This window comes from Phaenicophaeus curvirostris, chromosome 11 (genome assembly GCF_032191515.1).
Source record: "Phaenicophaeus curvirostris isolate KB17595 chromosome 11, BPBGC_Pcur_1.0, whole genome shotgun sequence".
Lineage (NCBI taxonomy): Eukaryota > Metazoa > Chordata > Aves > Cuculiformes > Cuculidae > Phaenicophaeus > Phaenicophaeus curvirostris.
The window spans coordinates 18,998,086-19,018,907 of NC_091402.1; the positions used below are offsets into that span (position 1 = coordinate 18,998,086).

At 35.4% G+C, this 20,822-nt stretch overlaps 1 protein-coding gene across 16 annotated transcripts in view; it reads left to right on the forward strand.

The window, feature by feature from the left end:
• The window catches only part of ERC2 (ELKS/RAB6-interacting/CAST family member 2), a 367,942-nt gene that overhangs the window by 235,285 nt on the left and 111,835 nt on the right, over positions 1-20,822 (forward strand). For all 16 annotated transcript variants that reach the window (XM_069865912.1, XM_069865911.1, XM_069865913.1 and 13 more), the window contains one exon: positions 7,347-7,494. In XM_069865912.1, coding sequence (XP_069722013.1) covers positions 7,347-7,494 — 148 coding nt within the window. The remainder of the gene's footprint in view (positions 1-7,346; positions 7,495-20,822) is intronic.

Consider the following 20,822-nt stretch of genomic DNA (forward strand, 5'->3'; position numbering starts at 1 on the left):
TTAACCCCGGAAGGTGGGCATGAAGTTCCTTCTTTGCCTTTTAACATCTCTCTTTGAACTTGTAGCTTTATATTGGATGATTTTTGTTTGCTTAACAAAAGAAGTACATGCACGTTCCAAATTGTTAAGGAGAATAAAAAAAAAAAAAAAGAAGAATTTTAAATTGCCAATCTAATGACAACAGGTTTACTGTTACTGGGTGATGTAAGGAGAGGTGTGGTTATGAGAATAATGAAACCTGGGAAAGAAACGTGGAACTGTGGCTCTAGGGAGGTAAATTGGAGGAAAAGGGCAACTGGATAAGAGAGCTGCATTTTCAAGGAACTTCTCTGTATTTATTCAGAATCAGATCCTCTCTTTCTATTATTTCCATTCAGATTTTCACATAAGGGACAGCTACTTCTTTCTCTTTCTCCTTGATTGTAGCCTGATGTAAATGTACATTTAATGCAGGTGTAATATAGAGACTGTTTGTTGTCTATATCATTCAATGTAAGATTTGATATCTCCTCCTCGCACCTGCTTCCAGCAGAAGTCTTGATCAGATGATAAATTCAAGGCTTGATACTCAGATACTATGAGGCAAAGTACTTGGTGGGTTGGACTGGTGGCCTGCGGCGTGAAAGGATGAGTTTGTCCCATGGTTAATGGAACAGTTCTGTTTGCTTTTTAGTGTGTTTGGGCTGTGGAGTATCTGTGGTTCTCTGTGCCTGCTGTAAGGGCACCAGGCCAAGCTGAAGTGCTGTTTCATGCTGGTTTTATTTCTGAAAGTATTTCAAAAAGGATTGTTCTTTAAAAGCAGTGCAAAATAATTTTCATTGAAAAGAAGTAAGCTATAAATAAGCTGTAGTAAAGCATATTCAGTTATGTAATTGGAGAGACAAATTTTCTGTCAGCTTTGGACATACAATTTTAGGATAATTGTTTAGAATCAATAGTGACTGAATTTACATGTCTGGGTCACACAACTCACTTAGACCTAAACTCTGTGTTGAATAGGAAGATTTTAACTTTCAATTGTGATCCATGTGTCTTTTTTTAGAAGAAAAAGCTTTAAAATACTAATAATATTCTGAAGTTTATTTTCTAAGATGCATGCACATCCATAATGGATTAACAGCATGTTTTAACAAACCATTTATTTGCTTTAGGAGTGACAGAGAGAAGCTGTTTCAAACAGGATCTCTCATCACCGTCTATCTCTAGTCACCTCCTACTGAACTTAAGGTTGAATACTGAGGGTCATGAGGGAAAGAAAACAATAATTAAAGGGAAAAAGTTGATTGAGGTGTTTTTTTTTCTCCTTCAGTATGATGAGCATGTGAGAAGCTGGCTGAGTACTGTGCATCATTAGTTCAAACATTTCCAACTTCATTTAACTTTAATGGTGACTTTTTTAAGTTGAATTTCTGTATTTTGTGGAGAACGGTTTTAAGTGGTAAAGGCAGTAAAAGTTCTTGTTAGAAGATCTTGTTTCTATACATATTAATCTTGGAATTCTGTTAGATTGCAATCAGACTGTTTCTAAGAACTCACCCCACCTCCCCAAAAGTTGTGTTCTTTTATTAAAGCCCAGAAAATGATTCTTAGACTAACAGAGGTGGGGAGTAAAGCAGGATTGTTTACAGAGTTCACTTCTAAATTGACTGTGATAAGTGGCAATGCAATGTATTATGATTAGAGGTTTCTGGGAGACTCTTTAAGAAGGTTAACTGCAAGGCAGCTCTCAAAAGAAAGCATTTATCTTAGTGGTCATCCTTCAGTGTTTTATACTACTGCGATTTTTTGTGGGTGGTTAGAACCATTTTTTGTGTTTTATTAGCTGTATCTTGAATGCCTCCTACAAGCTGAATGACAGTTTAGGGTTATTAAATCTGTTCTTAGTACATTTTTTTATCCATAGTTAATCTTGACTAAATATATGCTAGTGAACAACCTTTTTTTTCTCAGTTGTTGCCCATATTTGTTAAAGAAATTATTCCATTTGACATTTGTTTAGGCTGCAGATTGATAAAATACTGTATACAATATACATTCCCCGTTTGGCATTCAGCAGAGTCTTTCATGGATTTATTTCTTCTTGCATTATCTTATCTTCCCTTCTAGTATGCTCAGGCTTCCTTTTCATATTAAGTACTTTTTTTTTTTACTCCAAGACAGACACTTTCACAAACTCGTTCTCTATGTCTGCATTGCTAGAGATCTGTAAGATAGTGTTTTTCAGGTGTTAGGTTTCGTTTATAATTGAGTTGCTTTAGTATCATCTGCTTCCTCTAGTTCTATGTGTGGCATTTTCCTTTAATTCAAATTGGTTTTTAACACTACTTCCAGTGACTTTACTGAAAGATTTAAATGATTTTATACTTTCTGTTTGTCTAAAAGACAATGCTATTATCAGATTAATATTTGATAGCTGCAAGGAAAGGCATCGCTATGTCTTGCTATCACTGAGAAATGCCCTCTACACTATAAAGTCATTCTTGTCTGTAATTGCTGCCATGGAAATTTTCACAGAAACTTGATCATTCTCAACTTGTTTGTTGTTCATTCTTCCAATGGATGTAGAAACTTAAATGTAGGAAATCTTTTCTTCCAGTCATAAGAAGGCTTGCAAGCGTGTGATAGAGGCAGATATAACGTGCCATTAGCTCCAAGGGATAATGAGACAGAGTAAATCAGCTTTAAAACATCGAATCATTGAATTTAGTTGTTGCTGGTAAGGTCATGTCTTGGACCAAGGTCAACTATAACCGCGTCATTTCTAACAGATGTTTGCCTAAATTGTTCAAAAATACTTTCACTAGCCATGGCCATCTTTCCCTAGCCCTTTCTGCTAGCACTCACTTGCTATTTATACTTACCTGCCACTATCGTTAGACGTTGATTAGACAGTAGGAGGAAAATATCATGTTTTTTTTCTCCTACAATTTATGCATATTAATTCTTGCTCTGTGTGCCATGGATATGGAAAAAAAAGATGTTCTATTTCAATTTGACATAGCATTTTATGTTCTCATTATCATTTTGCCACTCAGAGGCTATTTATAGTAGTTTTTCCCAATGTTTTCTTGTTATTCATTTCTTTGTCTACTTTTGTTGCTCTTCCCTAAATAACATCCACATTTTTTCATGAAGAATTATATCCAAACTAGATTTCAGCTAAGATCTTTCTGGAGTCATGCAGATCAAAAGAATCACTTCTGTCTTGCAATCTATTTCTGTTTATACTTCACAGTATGATGTTTGCCTTATTCACAACAGATCATTAATATAGAGTTCTTCGTGTTCTAAACAGCGTCTTTCGTCTGTCAAGACATTTTTATTTCTGTCTTCATGGCATTTGAAGATCCTCATAGTCTCAAGTCTCATTGAAATGTGATAAATAGATTTTCTAGTCCATAATCCATGTAGTTAATGAAAATGTTAAACAGAGTGGAATCCTGCATAGTTTTGGCTGGAACACTGCTTGCACTGATGAATTAATTCCTGGGCATTAGAAAGGGACTGTTCCTTTCCTCTTTTCTTTCGTATTTTAGTGTGAAGTGATGTTAGGTATACTAAGATATTTGTGTGAGTTTCTTGGTACTTCTCACTCCAGTCATTAATACCTTAAGTCCTGACCTCGCAGCTGCAAGTGTGTTCATCAGGAGATTGTTATATTCTCTATCTTTGTACTAAGGAGACTAGCTCGAGGCAATACGTTGCCATGGAGTACAATGTAGTCAGGCTTTGCCAGGGAAGAAAGTCTCACATCATGAGTTTGGCTTTTCCATGGAAAAAGTTCTCCTTGTCCACCTTGTAATGAGCAACCATATTATTGTGGAGGATATACAGATTGGGAGTCCTAGGAATTACTTCATTTATGCCAAAGGAAGATGTACAGAATAATTATTGATGTGGAGCAAATGCTTTTAGGTTTAACATGTATTTTACTAATCTAAGAGTTTACGTAATTTTACCGCGTGTATCTACAGTGATTTTTCTTGGTGTTAAAAGTACTGCCCTGTTATTTATATAACAGATTAGTTTGCCAAAAAAAGAGGAAAAACTACTAATGGCAAAAAGGATTACTCTTTATAAATATTACTGTTAAAGAATGTAATTTAATTCAGTGCTTTAATAAATTATTTTAAAATGTATTTTATTATCATCATTTGTTAAGCAATAAGGAGACATTTTGGCTGCGAACAGTGATAACATCTCTATAGCACTCTATTTGGATAGCCTTTTTTTTTTCCTGACACAGTAGATAATTAGGAATTATAAATTATGCCTACTCTCATAAGCACATTAGGTGGAGAGTATTTCAGACTATGTTGCTCTTGGTGCCAGTTCAGGTCTTGAATTTCAAAAATTCTTGCACAGAAATGTGCGATGAGTTTTGGTTTCTAGCAGCAAAGCAGAAGTCCATTACCCACCTGAGAGGTTAGACAAAGACCTTGCCATCTTTTTATGTTTTTGAATGAAGCTTACTTTGTTTGTAAGTGAACAAGTAATTTTTGTCTGCTGTTTTGCTGGTATCTTAGCCTTGTTCCTAGCGGTCAGATAATCAAATTTCCAATGTTTCCTGCAAAAAAATAGCAATACTAAATTTTAACAGAGTCACTGAGTAGCTAAAATAATTTGCTTCTGTACATTGAATTTGTTTCTTTTGTAGGAAGCCTGAAGTATATTGTCAAGATAGCACAGCAGCTTTCAAAGACATGGGTAGACCTGTGTGTGATGTGTAATAAATGAGATATGATGTAGAGCTCTGGGTCTGTCCCCACAGGCTGCCTCATAATTGGGTCTCTTCACTTAGGATACCAATGTGGGCAAGCTATTTTTCAACCTCTGTCTTCGAGGGACTTTGTGGAGGAACTGTAGCTCTCATAGTACGCTAGACCTTGCAGAATTAAAGGAGGCTGCTTCCCTTTCTTTAGCTACCCTATCGCAGCCTGCATCCTTATTTTGTGCTCTGTATAATAATAGTAAAAGCTGTTGCATCTCTCTGTCTTCCTTCTGTATTGTAGATGTTAATTACTAAGGATGTAAGCAACCAGCATGGGTCATTCGGTAGAATATACAACCCCACTCAGCTGAACTCTCGTTAACCTGGATGTCTGGTTAAATGCCACTAGATTATGTATTTGAGGTTATTATTGTTCAGATTATCCATGATAATAGACACAGATAGTATGCTGACATGCTCCAGGAGTAGGTCTGTGCAGACAGATGCAAGCTCGCTCTGCCCACACTCTGAGCAGGCTGTGAGTGAGCCAGTTCCAGTCTGGAAGCCATCAGCATGTTGTGTGGCACTATGCCCAAGCCAAAACACCTTGTCTCTGAGATAAATGGGGTTTTACAGCTTCTGAACTGAAGCTGACTCACATTCAGGCGACTTCAAGAGAACTTCGAGGCAGTCTGAGTTTGCATTCAGCTGCCCATCTGTGTAGATATATTCATAATTCCATATTGCTGTGGAAGAACTTCAGTAGAAATCCCCGACCTTGTATTCTTGTGCGGTTGCCTATGAACATTTATAGGTTTATGGCCTCCCAACTCTACTTACATAAGGATAAAGCTGACAATAATTTGGGGAGCCAATTCACACTTGGGTATGTGCAATGCAAATCTTAGAGCATCTCGGTGGAGCACTTGTGGAGTCATATCTATAGCCATTTACAAGAAGGGTCAAGGGAGGATCCAAGGAACTACGAGCCTGCGTTTATATGGTGCATAAATTCCCTCTTTTCTGCAAGGTGTGAGGAGATGTTGGATACAGTAGCAAATCATCTTTCTTCTTTTTCAGTGCATTAGTAAAGATTTTAATGAAAATATTAAGGAATTAATTTTCTATTTAAGCATAACACATGAAAATGCATTTTACAAATTACTGCACAGCAAGTTTTATGCATTATTATGTGATTTATAAAAACAATATACTTATGTCTTGTTTCAGATCAGCATTATGGATATGTGACCTTTTGATGTATTTTTTTCCTTAGTACCTGTTATTTAAAGTAATTAATAGCTCTCATTTAAATTAAGACTGTTGGAGACTTATGGCATCCTCTTTTAAACATAATTTAACTGTGATTAGACCTAAGAAGACAGAAAAATAAATGAGACTATTTAAGTGTATGAATAAAATGCAACTGTTTATCTAAAATTGATCCATGTATCATAACTTTGAGAGTAAAATAAATGAGCTGTTTTTCTTTTACTCCATCAGAAATATTGTCCTTTAAATATTTACATTAATACTTTAGGAACTTTGAAATAAAATTGAAATAGCTTTCTCGACATTTTTGCTGCAAGTCAAAGGACTGTGAGAATTCCAAACTTCTAGCTCACCTTGGCTGTATGAAGTTCATGAGCCGTATTCTTACATTTATTAGCAGTTGGAGCCTAAGGTTAATTTATGGCTCATTTTTCCATGTTTATTTTTTAATGATTGATCTTATATGGTTCTGGAGAAAGGCATAAGCCATAACACATTCTGCTGTAAAGGCTATTAAGTATTATATGCTTTTTCATGGCTGATAGGTCATAGTCTGTCACTGAAGATATTTCTTTTATTTAGGAAAATAAGGGACAGATTACGGCCTTGCCATCATGAGCAGTTTAGAGTGTAAGAAATAACGAGATACTGCAAGATCTGCGTTTCCAACTGCATGTTGTAAAAATTACTGTTGTCATAGGTCCTCATAAACTATTCATGGTGTGACCCTGCTAGCTTCTATGTAATTCTATATGTTTCTGAATGCTGCAAGTTTCTGTTTGCTTTATGGAGATTGAAGGGTCAAGATTCCAAAGGAAAAGATTCCTTATGGTAGATCGAGGAACTTCTTTTCTAGATGTTATATGTAGCTTTTAGAATCATAGCTTTGTGGTGACACAGTAAAATGGACTGAGATCTCCAGGGTACCAGATTAACAGGATAATTTGAAAATATGTTTTATCTGTATCATACCGTTTTTATTATTTATTCTGTATGATTTGAATAAGACACAGCAGATTTATTTAAGAGATTCAAGAGTTTAGGAAGTGAATTTAGAAAAATAAATATTGAAGATTCTTAAGAGCAAGGCATTTCACAGAAATATTGTTAGATATCTTATTGTAGTAAAAGAGACTGAGGAAAGTTTTTTATGAAATAATTAAATAATGAAAAATCTAGAAAGAGAACATTGCTGACTAATCAGTTTAATGATTGGATTAGACTTGACAATGCTTGCTATTTGAAGAGTGTTTGGAAGGTAGTTGATTGTTCTCCCACGGGTTAAAAGAAACATCTCATGAAGTATGATATAGTACTGTTTAATGACAATATGAGAATAAACATTTTTATTTTATTTTATCAGACAAGAAGCTTTGCTTGCTGCAATTAGTGAAAAAGATGCAAACATTGCCTTGCTTGAACTGTCGGCTTCAAAGAAAAAGAAGACTCAAGAGGAAGTAATGGCTCTTAAACGAGAGAAGGACAGATTAGTACACCAGTTAAAACAGCAGGTGGGGAGACATTCATTTTCACACTTTCATGGGAACAGAAAACTGGCAATATTTTCATTTGTACTATTTTAGACTAATCTCATATTTAAAATCTTCAAGCCAGGTTTGACATGTGACAGCTATTACAAAAGGTAGGAGCTGTTCAGTGTAAGTGTTTCTGTATTTCTTCTGTATGGTTGTTAAGTATTTAGCTGCATGTTTCATGGCTCATAATATATGCAGCCAATACACTTACTGGTTTCCCTCTTCATTTAGCTTCCAACCTTCTTCATTATGTGAGACAGACAACAACAAATGCTCCTTGCCATAAAACAAGATCTATCCACTCTGTTGACTCTTTCTAGCCTGCTTCTGTTCAGTTATTTGCTTATCTGTTGCAAAATAATTGTGTTTTCAGAAGGTTCCGGGCTTTCTGAGAGGTTATCCGGAAGTCGTGATTATCCTTAAAATAAATTCTCAAATGAGTAAAAATCGCCCTGTCTTCAACACTGTAACTCATGCGAGGTTTTAATAAAAAAGACATATAGTTACCAACTGTAGAAATAGATTTTATCACAAGCAGATTTAATTTATGTTCTGCATTATTAATGAAGAAAATAACCAGAGTAGACACAGTACACATGTACCAGAGACAGAGCATAGGTGTCCTCTCTAATTAAAATGTTTAAAACTTTGCATACAACGCAGTGGCTACAGCCCCTGATTTTTAAAAGCTAATGGTCAAAACCAGAAGAGGTACTGTAGGCAAGAAGACAGAAGTTGTTCAGATAACCTAGGTACTGCTGTTAAACACCCTTCCTCTTTCAGAAGAGGTGAAAAAGGTGAGGAAGGTGTTTTCAGACCGTGTCTGAAGGTGTTGTATCTGATGTTTTCCTTTGTGTGACATTACTGAATTCTGTGATTTTTGCTTGAAGTGGAGCATACCCATCATCAAAATCATTCTGGTCTCCTTAGCCTGTCAAAGTAACCACTCTGCTGTCAGGCATGTCAATGTGCCACTTTACAAATGTTAATAATGTCTAGGATATACTGCATAGTCAATGTTAGAATTCTTTATTCTGAATCGTGCATTACATACTGTAGAACTCCATGCACTCGATAACAGAAAGTTAAGGAAAACCCTTGCTGCTGTGCTAAATTCCCAATAGCTCTGACCTCATGCATCTAATCCTTACAGCTTTTTCCCACAGGTCTATAAAAATAGGAAACAGCCTCTGAGCATGAACTTACCATCCACTCGTGATGCTGACTTCATTACAGGCATTCCAGCCAAGTACCTGTGTTCCAGCCATGATGTACTCATGTCTCAGGTCAGTCAGCTGGCCAGGAGACACGTCACCCAAAATTTATATGCTAAATAGGCAGACATGCTTTATGCTTTTTAGTAATTCATCCCCCTGTGCTGCATTGGAGCGGATGATGTTACATTCCAAATTATTTTAGGGCTTTTTGTTTTGATTTACTTTGGAAAAGAGAGGCCGGTTATTGTCTCTTTTAGATATCTTGTTTTTTTCATCTTCATCTTTTGTTACTTTAGAGTAAATGAATTGTGCCACTTTGCCTTGCTCCATGATGCCTGTCATGGATATCTTAAAAATGTTCGTCAGAGATTCGGGCAAACTGGGTTTTGTTAGTTGTTTTTTTGTTTGGTTTTGTACCTTTAAGCTGCTGCTGAAAAGGGTTCAAAACATTCATAACTTTCTTCAGACAGAGTGGAGGAACAGCAGAAGATAATTGCTAGAGAGGCATTGTTTTGGATAACTTCAGTTAGAATTGTAACCAAATACTTCAAATACCTCCATTATTTATAGTGATAAGGATCTTCAGTAAAGCTATTTAACTAGATTAAATTGATGCCAAAACAATCTCCCTGTTATCTCAGACACCACAAAAAAAGAGACACCAGGAACAGGAATGTGGTTTAACTAGGTCACTGCTTTATTACGCTTAGGAATTATCTGATAATAGAGGTTGTAGAGATCATTCATACTTCTTTAATCCCTTTGGAGAGAACCACTGTCAACCCTCAAAGCTTTCACATGTGCATCCAACACAAAGGTTTGTTAGCGCTACTCTTCCTTGCTGTGACAGGGGGAGTGACACGTTGCACGCTGTGTGATATATCCAATCTGTTTCTCAGTTTCTTTGAGAGATGCTGTCTCCCAACCTGTCTCTGACTCCCTAGAACTTCAGTGAATGATCAGCTGCAGCATCAAATTCTTCTTGTGGTTTACTTGTCCCAACCCCCATTTCCACAGCTGTTGTACTGCTGAAAGAAAGATTGAAAAAAGCCCAACTTCTCCAGCCTCATGTGATCATGAAAGCAGAGATATTTATAAATATTAGAAGATGACTCACTAGATAATGCTAAACATGAGGCCTCCGACTCCATTCCAGTTCTATACTATATGAGGAAATTTTGCTTTGAGAGGCAAAATAACATAGTGGACAATGATAAAAATCTATATTCCCTTCAAGTATATCCGCAATAGTTAATGGATTTCTGATGCATATGTCTATATAATCCAGCAGCAAACCTTCTGTTCATGGCTACAGGAGGCTGAGAACTTATCAAGGAAGGATGGCAAAGGATGAGGAATGCAGACATTAAAGAATCCAGGGAGTTTCTGTTTACATTGCTCCTTTTCATGTTGTTCCTCACGAAGTTTCTCTGTCTTTCAGTTAGTGGTAGGAAAGCTAGGCTGCATATGAAGTGCTATGGCTGAAAAATCTTCTTAGCAGACCATCCGTAAGGGTAGATGTTCCCAGTCGCACAACCAGCAAGAGTAAAAAGGTGTTGCAGACTTAACTCCTTTCTGATTCAGCACCTGCAATTCAGACATTTATTCAGATATATTTGTATCCTAGAAAAGCCACATTCTTGATTTGAACATCAAATAATACATCTGCTGAACATGACAAATGCTCTTCTATCTGATCTGTGTTGCTACAAAATTGCTGTTGTGGGTGCAGCAATTCTTCCCTACTGCTTTTCAAAAGCAAGTTGTTTTACTCCACTTATTTTTCTTCCTTCCTTTTATAATTCCTGTGCTACTTTTCATGCTCTCCAAATTTTGCTGAGAAGAACTCTCTTCAGAACCAGACTTTCATTTCACCATTATGTTAGAATCCAGGACTTCTGACTGAATACATGAAATGCCCAGGAATATCCTCTTCGGGGTTTAAAAAGGGAAGTTACTGTCTTCTTCTGGAAAATCCTGTTGTTGAAAGTAGATTTTCTAAAGTTACTCAATATTTTTATATGTGTGAGAGGGACAAGTACTGCTTTCACCTAACTGATGGAGGCCTGTGAGTGTTATCATTTAAGTGGAGGGGTTGTGGTTTTAATGGATATTCTTTGTAACATTTATAGGTGTTTACCTAGTTGGAACATCAAAATGTTTGCAAATTCATCTACTACTATTCAGGATGCTGTACGGGAGCTGAGGTGGCTCCCACTGTGTGAGGTCACTGTAGGCATCAAAAGACTTCTTCCTGTCTATGGAGATAGGGCACAGCACTCAGTAGACGTCTTAAAGGTTCAAGAGTTCGATTCTATTAGACTTAGTGGAGTAACCCAAAGCATTGAGGTCACTCATAGAATTTTATTGTTATTGGATGAATGCCAGGAAAACAGATTCTATCACTGCACTATCATGTATCGCAAACTTGCACTGAGATTGAATTGCCTAAATGCAAAAATAGCTGCGTTTACCACAGACATACACAGTGAAAAACTGATAGACTCCTGAAGCGTTCCGGTGTATTTTATATTTCAACTGGAAGCTTCTTAGCTCTCCATAAGCTTCCTTCGGGTTGCTTCAGAAAAATATTAACGTTGTGCCACATTCAGTGCATCTCAATAATACTCTAATTAAAGCAGAAATAGAATGTGTTAAAAAAAAAAAAAAAGTTTTAAAAAATCCCGGTTGCAAATTTCAGGCTATTTTCCCCTATTTTTTAATAATTCATGGCTTATATGATGCTCCTAGCACCAAATACACAGTTAAATGCCTTTCTCCAGGTTTTCTGTTCTCATTTTTTTTGACATTTAGGATCATCAAACACCTTGTAAACTACCAAGATATTGATTTTGAAGTAATTTTTCACAGTTCTTCACACTGAAAGAGAAGAAGAACCGTTTTAAAGAAATGAAATATATTGCCTAGGGAGGGGAATGATAATATATGTAATTTCTTTTAAATATGAAGCTGCACATGTACGTATATTAAAGATCAAAATATTATTTATAGGAATGAGTTGAGTAGCCTTTATATGGATTTTGAGTGTGTGAGTTTAAGTAAAACTGTTTTTTCTAAGTTGAAAATAAAAACCATTGATTTTTATCTCAAGCACTGGCTTAATTTTACATTTTTTTCACATTTTATTTTGATAACCTCAGAAAATTGTTTGCATCACTGTGTATCCACCTGTAAAATTAGTAGTAGTAATACTGAGGTCATTCTTGCAAGCACCTTCTCATAAGGAATGAACATATTTAATTGTAAAGATTTAAATACAGTTTAGCAGCTGCAGTCTGTCAGTTAAATATTTATTGTTTAATGGTTTAAATAAACGGAAAGCAGAGTAATGCACTCCCAGCAAAGCAGAACCACTAGAATTGTTTTGATTTATATACCAAATGCTGTATTTTTAGAGCCATAGGACTTTTTAGTAGGCTTAAAAACCTTTCAGACATACAGTACTTAATAAGATCACCATGAGGGCTTGGCTGAGTGATTACATAATATTTATAATCACCCTGGCCAAGATTCCTTTTGAGAATTCTGAGACAGCTATTTTTAGAGAAATTTGTGTAGTGATGCAATCCTTCATGAAATAATTAGCTTAAAATCCATTTTTAGAACATCTCAAGAGATTTTGGTAAGAGCAGAAGACACTGCTATTTTACTGGTTCATTCTGAATTTGGATACTGTGAGAAATTTCCCAGTTGCCTCTTTTCACTTTGGGGATTTAGAGCCAAAAATGTAAGTGGAGTTGGCCAAAATGCAAGGTCTTCTAACTCCTTCAGAGCATTTTATTTTTCTTCTAAAAACATGAAATTAGAAACCTTTCCAGTGTTTTCAAGACTGCAGGTGTACAGAATACTCTGGCCAGAGGCAAGGCTGGTACTTGGCAGTCTTCTCTAGTCTATTGCTTCACTACTCTGTATTTCATCACATGAAGATTTTGCTAATGAAACAAAAAAAAGGTGAGAAACAATCAAGGAATTTTAAAAATCTGTGTAACGACAGTTTCTCAGCAAATGATCCACTAGCAATGTTTTTTGCTTCATGCAATACATGGAAGAATTTCTCACTAATTAACATCCACATATTTCAAAGAGGTCTTTCCGTAGCAAAGGAATAAAATGGAATTGAAGGCAGTGTTACATACACTGTTTCAGTTAAGTGCATCAGAAATAGTGCTGATGTGATATTATGGTGGTGACATCAAGCACTCAGAATAACAAAATACCCCAATTTATATTTTCCCTCTTAGATAGATTCAACTGTATTGCATTGTGTATATTATGATACTGAAAATGTTTGAATTACCGTGTAAGTAAGAGAATAGTTTTAGAAGTTGGGATTGCAGTTGTGATTGTGATTATTTTGGCAGCCCAAAACCTTCTTCTGCAACACTGTGCATTAATTAATTGCATTTAAGCCCTCTGATGTTTAACAAGTGAGGGAACATTGTCTTGCGATGCTTTCTTATGGTGTCTGTAGACATTATCATCTGTAAACCTTGTGAGCAGTAGCAGAACCCTGGTATTGTGCTGGTTTCTAATCATTAGTGCTTCTGTTTCTGCTGTTGTCAGACTAAGCTGACGTTTCTGATATCCTTGAATTTCACAGGTGGCAATATTATAGGAGCGCGGAATACTACATCACCATCATTATTATTTACACAGATCTTGTTTGGTGATAGTTTTATTGTACTGTTGAGTCTAAATGTTACTGCACAGTAAATATAATCCACGTTGTGTAACCGTTCACATTGGGACCATGGACATTTGAACACTGTGCTGTTTTTCTTACTGTTTTGTTTATACTGTTTATTATCAAGCACAATATCGGTCTTGCTCAAGCTTTAAGTACCAGATATGAACAAAGGAGTAATCTGAGACTCTTAGGTTTTAGGAGTTTTATTTTTGTTACAGTTATGCTGCAGAAGCTCTTTGGTTTATTTTGGGCATGTAAGAATAAATGTTTTGATAACTTCATGTACTGAACTATCATATAAAGAAAATCAATCTAATTATTTTTTCCTTAAAAATTCTCAGGGGATGTAGCAAAAGGGATATTAAACTCTAATTTTAAATGTGTCTCTTCAGGTCTCATTGATGCCAGTAGAAGCAGCTCATACTTTCAATGACCTTAAATTTATTTACTATCTTAAAAATACTTGTACTTTTCTATTAATAAGAAAGATTCTAAAGCAATATTTCTTCATGTCTTCACATTAGATTTTTTTTTTAATTGCAATCTGAATCTTTGTTTGCCAAGTATGAGCAGCTTCAATATAAACCCAATGTGGACAGATTAGTGTAGGGGTGAAACAGTGGGCTGACGCTTTTCCCTATACCTTGATGCATCAGGTTCTATATGGCACAAGGTGAGGAATACAACGTGTGTGTAGCTAAAACCCTTTGCCTGGTGAAATTAGCTAATTCAGAATAAACGTTCTGTGTTGGAAAAATAGTGACAATATTGGCAGTGCTCACACAGTAGTTTTTACATATTCTGAGTAAGATTTGACAATTTATATTATAAAAGTCAAAAGACTCGAGTCATAGCTGGATATGGCATCACTTTTTCCTCCTTGTGCTCTCAGGAATCCAAATTCTTTTGAGTGGTATTTTTACACAAACATTTTCCAGTGAGAGTTCAGAGTTTTTTTTTCATTCCTGAAGAATTTATATTATATCTTAAGCATGGCCATACCTAATGGCACCCTTTTTCACTGATAATCTCATTGTGAACTTATACTATAGTCTCTCAATAACTATAGCTGCCATAGTACAATTTGTTGAGACAAACTTTTTAACTCCACTGAGACTGAAAAATCTTAAATGGAAAAATTGAGTAATGCGGATATAAAATAATGTATATATTGATACTGGAACCTTTGTAATATTTCATCTGACTGGCTTGATAGGTGAAAATGGGTATTGAGTATCTCAGATAAGAATAATGAATATCTCCATTGTATAAATGAATGAACTCCCAAGCCAAAAAGTTTTATTTTCCTCCATGAGACATTTTTGAAACAAGTCCATAACTTCTGCTGCAAAGTACCCCGTGATAATAAGCTAAATATACTTTAACACTTGATCTCAAGTACAGTGCTAAGTAGCCAGTTATTAAAAACAATTGTAAAAATGGGGTGTCAAATATTTCTTCTCCCGTGACAGTGGGTACAACTTATCATTTCTGCAGTCTAGCATGTGAAAAAAAACCCAAACCCAAAACAGTTATAGGGAAGGTGTCTCTATAAAGCATATCAGTACAGTGTTGAGGTATCATCTCCATTCTGTTCTATATTCCGATATACCATCCGTGTGTTGAAATTCATGTTTTATTTATAAGTTTTTATTACATACAATGAAAGAAATACAGTAATTTCAATTTAGGCTATATTTTGTATGTAAGACAAATGAAAGGTCTGGGCTTGTTAATGAAATTGCAAAAGTTCATGTCTGGTTTTAAATAATTATTATCAGGAAGTATCTTTTTTAATGGGTTATTTCCTGTTGTAAAAAAAAGGAAAAAAGAAAACCAACCAAACCCAGAGAACCTTTGCTTCTTGCATTGCTTGTCTGCATTTAGTAGAACCTGGCCTGAGATATCCTCAGGCAGCTACTGTTTCAGAGCTTTAATTATGCTTTTTAACCCACTTCTTTGTGTCTATGTTCTTACATACTTGTATGTAATTACCAAGTTTAGTAGTAGGACTCAAATAGTTTTAGCATGACTTTAGCTATACATTACTGACTATGCTGTATTATTACAAGATATTTCCTGTGCTTCAAGCCATACTTTTAATTCACAGAACTTAAAAAGACTACAAAACCACAAACTCTAAATGCTGAGACCACAGCTAAGCAGTCAGATAGACCATGTTCAAATCAACATAACTCTGTTCGGTCACAAGTGTCACGAAAGTTGAAATTTGGCTGTAGTATTTTAGATTAGTGTCTGCTTGGCACTTGGAGCTGCTGTCTGTGCCAATGTACCAAGTGTCTAATATCCCAGCTGGTGTTTGTGAGACTTGTGGAAAGGGAGACTTACTATGAGCTCTAACTTCTTTCAGTATAAGTCAGTCACATTTTGTAATCTTGCAAAGCAGCAGGTGTAATGGTTGTTAACATCGGTTAAATAGAATAGTACTCTAATTAAAAAAGAACTGAAATATATGTGCTCATGTTCAGCACTAAATTATCACATCCAAGTCTTTGAAAAGATTTACATTGAAAGTTACTTTCCATTGCTGCGCAGGAGTCAGAATATCTAATTTAACCAGCAATTGCTTTTGTATTTCACCTAGGAGAAAGACTGGATTTCATGGCAAATCAGAAAGTGCTCTCTACTGTTTCTTAGTCCCTATTATCTGTCCTGTGAAAATGGGGAGGGCAGACAGGGCCTGAAGACAAGTGTTCTGGATACATGTGTGTTACTAATGATAAGAATTGTAAGATTTTAATGTAAAACATCACATAAATTAAGTTTAATGTATATCTAGATATAGATGGGGAAAAGGAAAAATACATGCTTTCTTAGCATAAAAGCTTTACTGTGTTCTTTGCTTCATATGCAACAGTTATATCATTAATGAGTTTAAAAAAAAAGTGTTAAATAAGGAGTAGCCAAATTTTGCTCCAATAAACGATCATGCGCGCTTTTAGCCTTCTTGCATCCTGTCTCTCACACTTTCCAAGGCAAGTCATACACTGTAACAGGAAAAGGAAAACACGCTTATTAGACCATTTGGAATTTTTACAGGGAAAAAAATTATGTTCTTCAATGGAGTTGGGAAACAAAGCAGCAAACCCCATGTTAAAATACAGCTTAGAGTAAGAATATAATAAAAGATTACATTACAAGGGTGTTAGAAAAGGAAAATATGTAATTAAAGCACTCAGTTAAAAAAATCTACCCCATACTGATACATTCCAACACCCATGCGGTTATGATTTTGATAGTTAGTTAGCATCTGGATCTCCTAGTTAGTTACCATACTGTAATGTTTTTGTTATCTTTTGGTTAGCGATGAGTGCTTGCAGACTTATAGTCTTTATAGCTTAAGGGTTTTTTTTCCATTGGGATTTTCTTACTGTCTAAAACCTCACTGCATCAGCAACAAAAAAAAGCCTGAATTGATTATTATCATATATTTCTAATGATTGAAGATAAGAGTTTAATTTATTTTGGAAATATTTAGCATCGTGTTGCTGGTACTATGCTGTTAGAAGTGGCCTGAACTAGCACAAAAATACAGACTCTGGAAGATTGTGAAGCATATTGAAGAATATTGAAGTCTTTCTGGCAAAAGCATAGTTGGGGGACATATTTTAACAATTTGTCTCATTTAATCATGTGTTGATTCAAAATTGTGCTACCATTAAAAAGAATTGAGAGCAGTCTCAAAGTTAGGCTTTTTCAGAATAATAGCCTTGGAATTATCTTCTTTGCTTCAGCTAGGTAATTAGTGAACCAGTGCTCAAAACTCTCTAAGTTTCTAAACTTAGAAGAAGTTTCAAGTGAAACTTTGCAGTGGGCTCTCTCTTAAATCTCTTTTCCAGATGTCAAATTATGTGCATCATTTGGATTATTATCAAGTGACATATGCAGGCTGCGTGTTCGCTAGTAGGCTTGAGATGCTCGAAGAGGCTGGAACTAAATGACAGTGATGTTTAACATATTTTTAGAGGTTCTAGGGTTCAAACATGAACTTAGTGGTTTTGGTCTTTACTGGTGATCAGACAACAGAAGTGAAATAAATGGAAACTTCCTGAAGATTTAGAAAAAAAATAATTAATCAGCGAACTTGATCTACTAAGTATACAGGTTTTTCACAGTATTTAATTTTAATTTTCAGTGTAGCTTGTGATGACTTCTTTGGTCTTAGAAGTCACAATAAGGGTTACTTAAAAACGCAGCATTCTGTCTTGCCTTCTGATATACCTTTTGTAGCTACTTCTCAGGACTGCCTCTGTTAGACAAGTGTAACAATCTACATTGTGGACTTTTTTTTTTTTTAAATGAATAAATATGTGGTATTTTCTTAAAGTCCTAATTTCCTGCAAACTGTTACGGGCCTTCAACAGATTTTGAGAGACACGTGTAATTTGGTGAGCTTTGTTTGAAGTCAACTACAGCATTTATTGTCCAATATTTAATCAAGTATAACAACAAATTACAAATCAGATATAAATTGCACTCTGACAGTTAGCAACTCTGTGTTGTGCGGCAGTAACAATGGTAAATTATTCACTTGTCTTCAGTAATGACAGTTTTCAAAGAACGTGTAAAAATATTGTTCTGACATGGAAACTGATTTTATTCAGAAAGAATAAGTACAGAGCTGACTTAATTAGCAAACACTTTCTTTCCCCTCAGCTAATGGAATTCAGGCCCGAAGCACTGGATTCATACTGGAAAACAAACTGTAGTTGCAGATGCTTTCATTAAATCCAGGTTAATTCCACTAAGTTTAAGCAACTTTTGGGTAAACCTGGTGAACTTTATACTCTTAAGCACACACTTTTCTAGATTATTACCTTCTGGAATTCAAAATTAAGAAAAGATTGTACTTGTGTTTTCTAAAATGATTGTCTCGGGTAAAAAAGCTCAGATTAAATAATTAGTAAAAATCAGGAAGACTAGAACTAGTCTGCCACATGAAGATCTCATGGAGCTTTGTGGAAATATTAGGATGTTTATTTTCAGATAGTGAGATTGCACGTTACAATCTCTGTTCAAGAAACGACATGTTGTGTGTCTTTGAACACAACAAGAGGTCGTTGCCGCATTAAAGCTAGAATGCACGTCTCTTGATTTTAGATTCCATGCCTTAATAATTAGACTGCAGGATATCCCCAGGATAGATTACAGGCCTTATATCTGTCTCTCTTCTATATTGTTTAGGGAAAAATCATACCCTGTTGAAACTGAATATTCTAGAAATGTTTCAAATTTCATTTAGTGAAGAGAGATTGAGCAGAAAATCCAAAGGAAAATAATGGCTTTTGAATGGTTTTACACCTATATTGCAGAGCAACAAGTCTTACTGTTTTTGCTCATTTGAACCTCATTCATGAGAGTTTTGTTGTTAACTTGAATCAGATGACAGATCAAAGCATAGTTCACTATTGCCACCTTGCTAAAATATTTTTTAAAAGACAGCTTTAATATTATAGTTTTACAGTTACAGATTGCTGTTAAGCTGTTTAGTCTGTTGCCAGTCAATCAAAGACTTTCATTTCACTTCAGTAGATCCTTACTTAAACTCAACAGAATTTTAGGAGGACAAGAAATACCTGACAGTTTTCTTACAGTGCTAGATCATAAATTCTTTGGTAAGTGGGTTAAAAATTCAGTTACACATACCATTCATGACCCTGACAGCTTAGCAAATAGTGATATTGAATGATCAAAGACAACTGTTTCAAGCCCTAGGGGTTAATATACCTGTGCACCTAGATTTAAGCTGCTTTTAATTCCACTATGATTCCTTTATTTCAAAATGGGTGCAGTATTTATTGAATGTACTCAATACATTTAAAGGAATAAAATTTAAAAAAATCTGAGGAAACTCTTCAGGCTGAAACTAATAAGGTTCTATGTGGTCTGCATGAGATGCAGTTAGTTAATTGTTGCATTTTACAAGTTAGCATTTTTTTTTCCTTTCCTAGTAGAAATCCAAATTAAAACCTGCTCTTTGACAGGTGTGGGCCTGGTGTTCACCAGGCATTTTCAGGAAGAACCGTTGGTATGAACTGTTCAGTCTCCTTAAAAGTCCTGCTTTTAAAAGTCTGAAATCTTACCATATTTTGTACTTGTTAAATCAAAGCTAAGCATAACTGGAAAATGCGGTTCAGTGTAGAAGTGCAGCACTGTGGCAGTAGGTACGGCAAAAAAAACCCAGAACCTCAATATCATATTAATTATCTTGGTGAAGAGCTAACAAATAACCCCAAAAAGTTTTCAAAGATAATATTTTGCAAAATATTTAGCATAATTTTAACAAATTAATGGTAATCAGAAGTCATGTAAAAGCCTGGATGGTTTGATGATCACTTGAGTGGACAAGAAATTCTCCTTTCAAATTTCTTACATGCTTTGCTTCCAGAACAGGCGCAGGGAAGGAAACCTACTACAGCACTGACATTTTTTTGTGCACATTTTGCTGCAATCTGGCATCCAAAAGGAAGAAACGTTAGAAGTAGTTTATTTATATTTCAGCACCAAATTAGAAAGATGACATAATTCATTTACTGTTCTTATCCCATGACATGTCTAATCCCCAACACCTCATTACAGGGGACACATTTAGGATTGCATATATCATCTTGTTTAACTTTTGCATTCTTTTATGGAATACAGTTGAAAGGTAGGAAATTTAAGGCTATTCATTGATAAGAAAATAAACTAATAAAATGTTAGGAGCTTCCCCAAATAGGCAGGATATTACAGTGTTTACAGTAAGTGGGTTATTTCTCTATTAATTCTCCATCTTTTCCACCCTTTTGTTCAAAAGGCCTTCCGCTTTGAATCTGAAGACAAACAGACCAACTATGATGATTCAGATAGAATTGGTCTTTTGGCAAAATTGGTAGAAGTTCATAGCTGAAATCCATACAGCTTAGTCATCTATCTTCTTGTCTGAGAGGAAGGAAACAAAAGGTTTCAACTACGCAGACAATAATATTATAAGTGTGAAATAATGCTATATAGTGCCAGTGCAATTCATGTTCAAAGGAATCCACCTGTGGAGAGCATTTATTCTGTAACACACTGAGAAAATGTTCTTTTAGTGCTGTGGAGATGCTCAGGAAGAGTCTGACAGTGGATAAAGCATGTGCACATCTGTCATCTGCGTGATGTTAATTGTATTTGTCTCTAATTGATTCTTCTAATTTTGCAAGAGGTCTTTGAGAGTTGGCAGCATTTTCTTCTGGATTTTGTTAGTACAAAAATCAGGAATACTGGATTATAGGCAAACAACTTCACCTGAGACAGGCTTCAGTCCTCCTAACAGGAAAAATAAGTACTGTATCCACTTCTATTAGGCAATTGATAGTAAGATATTTTTGGTATTA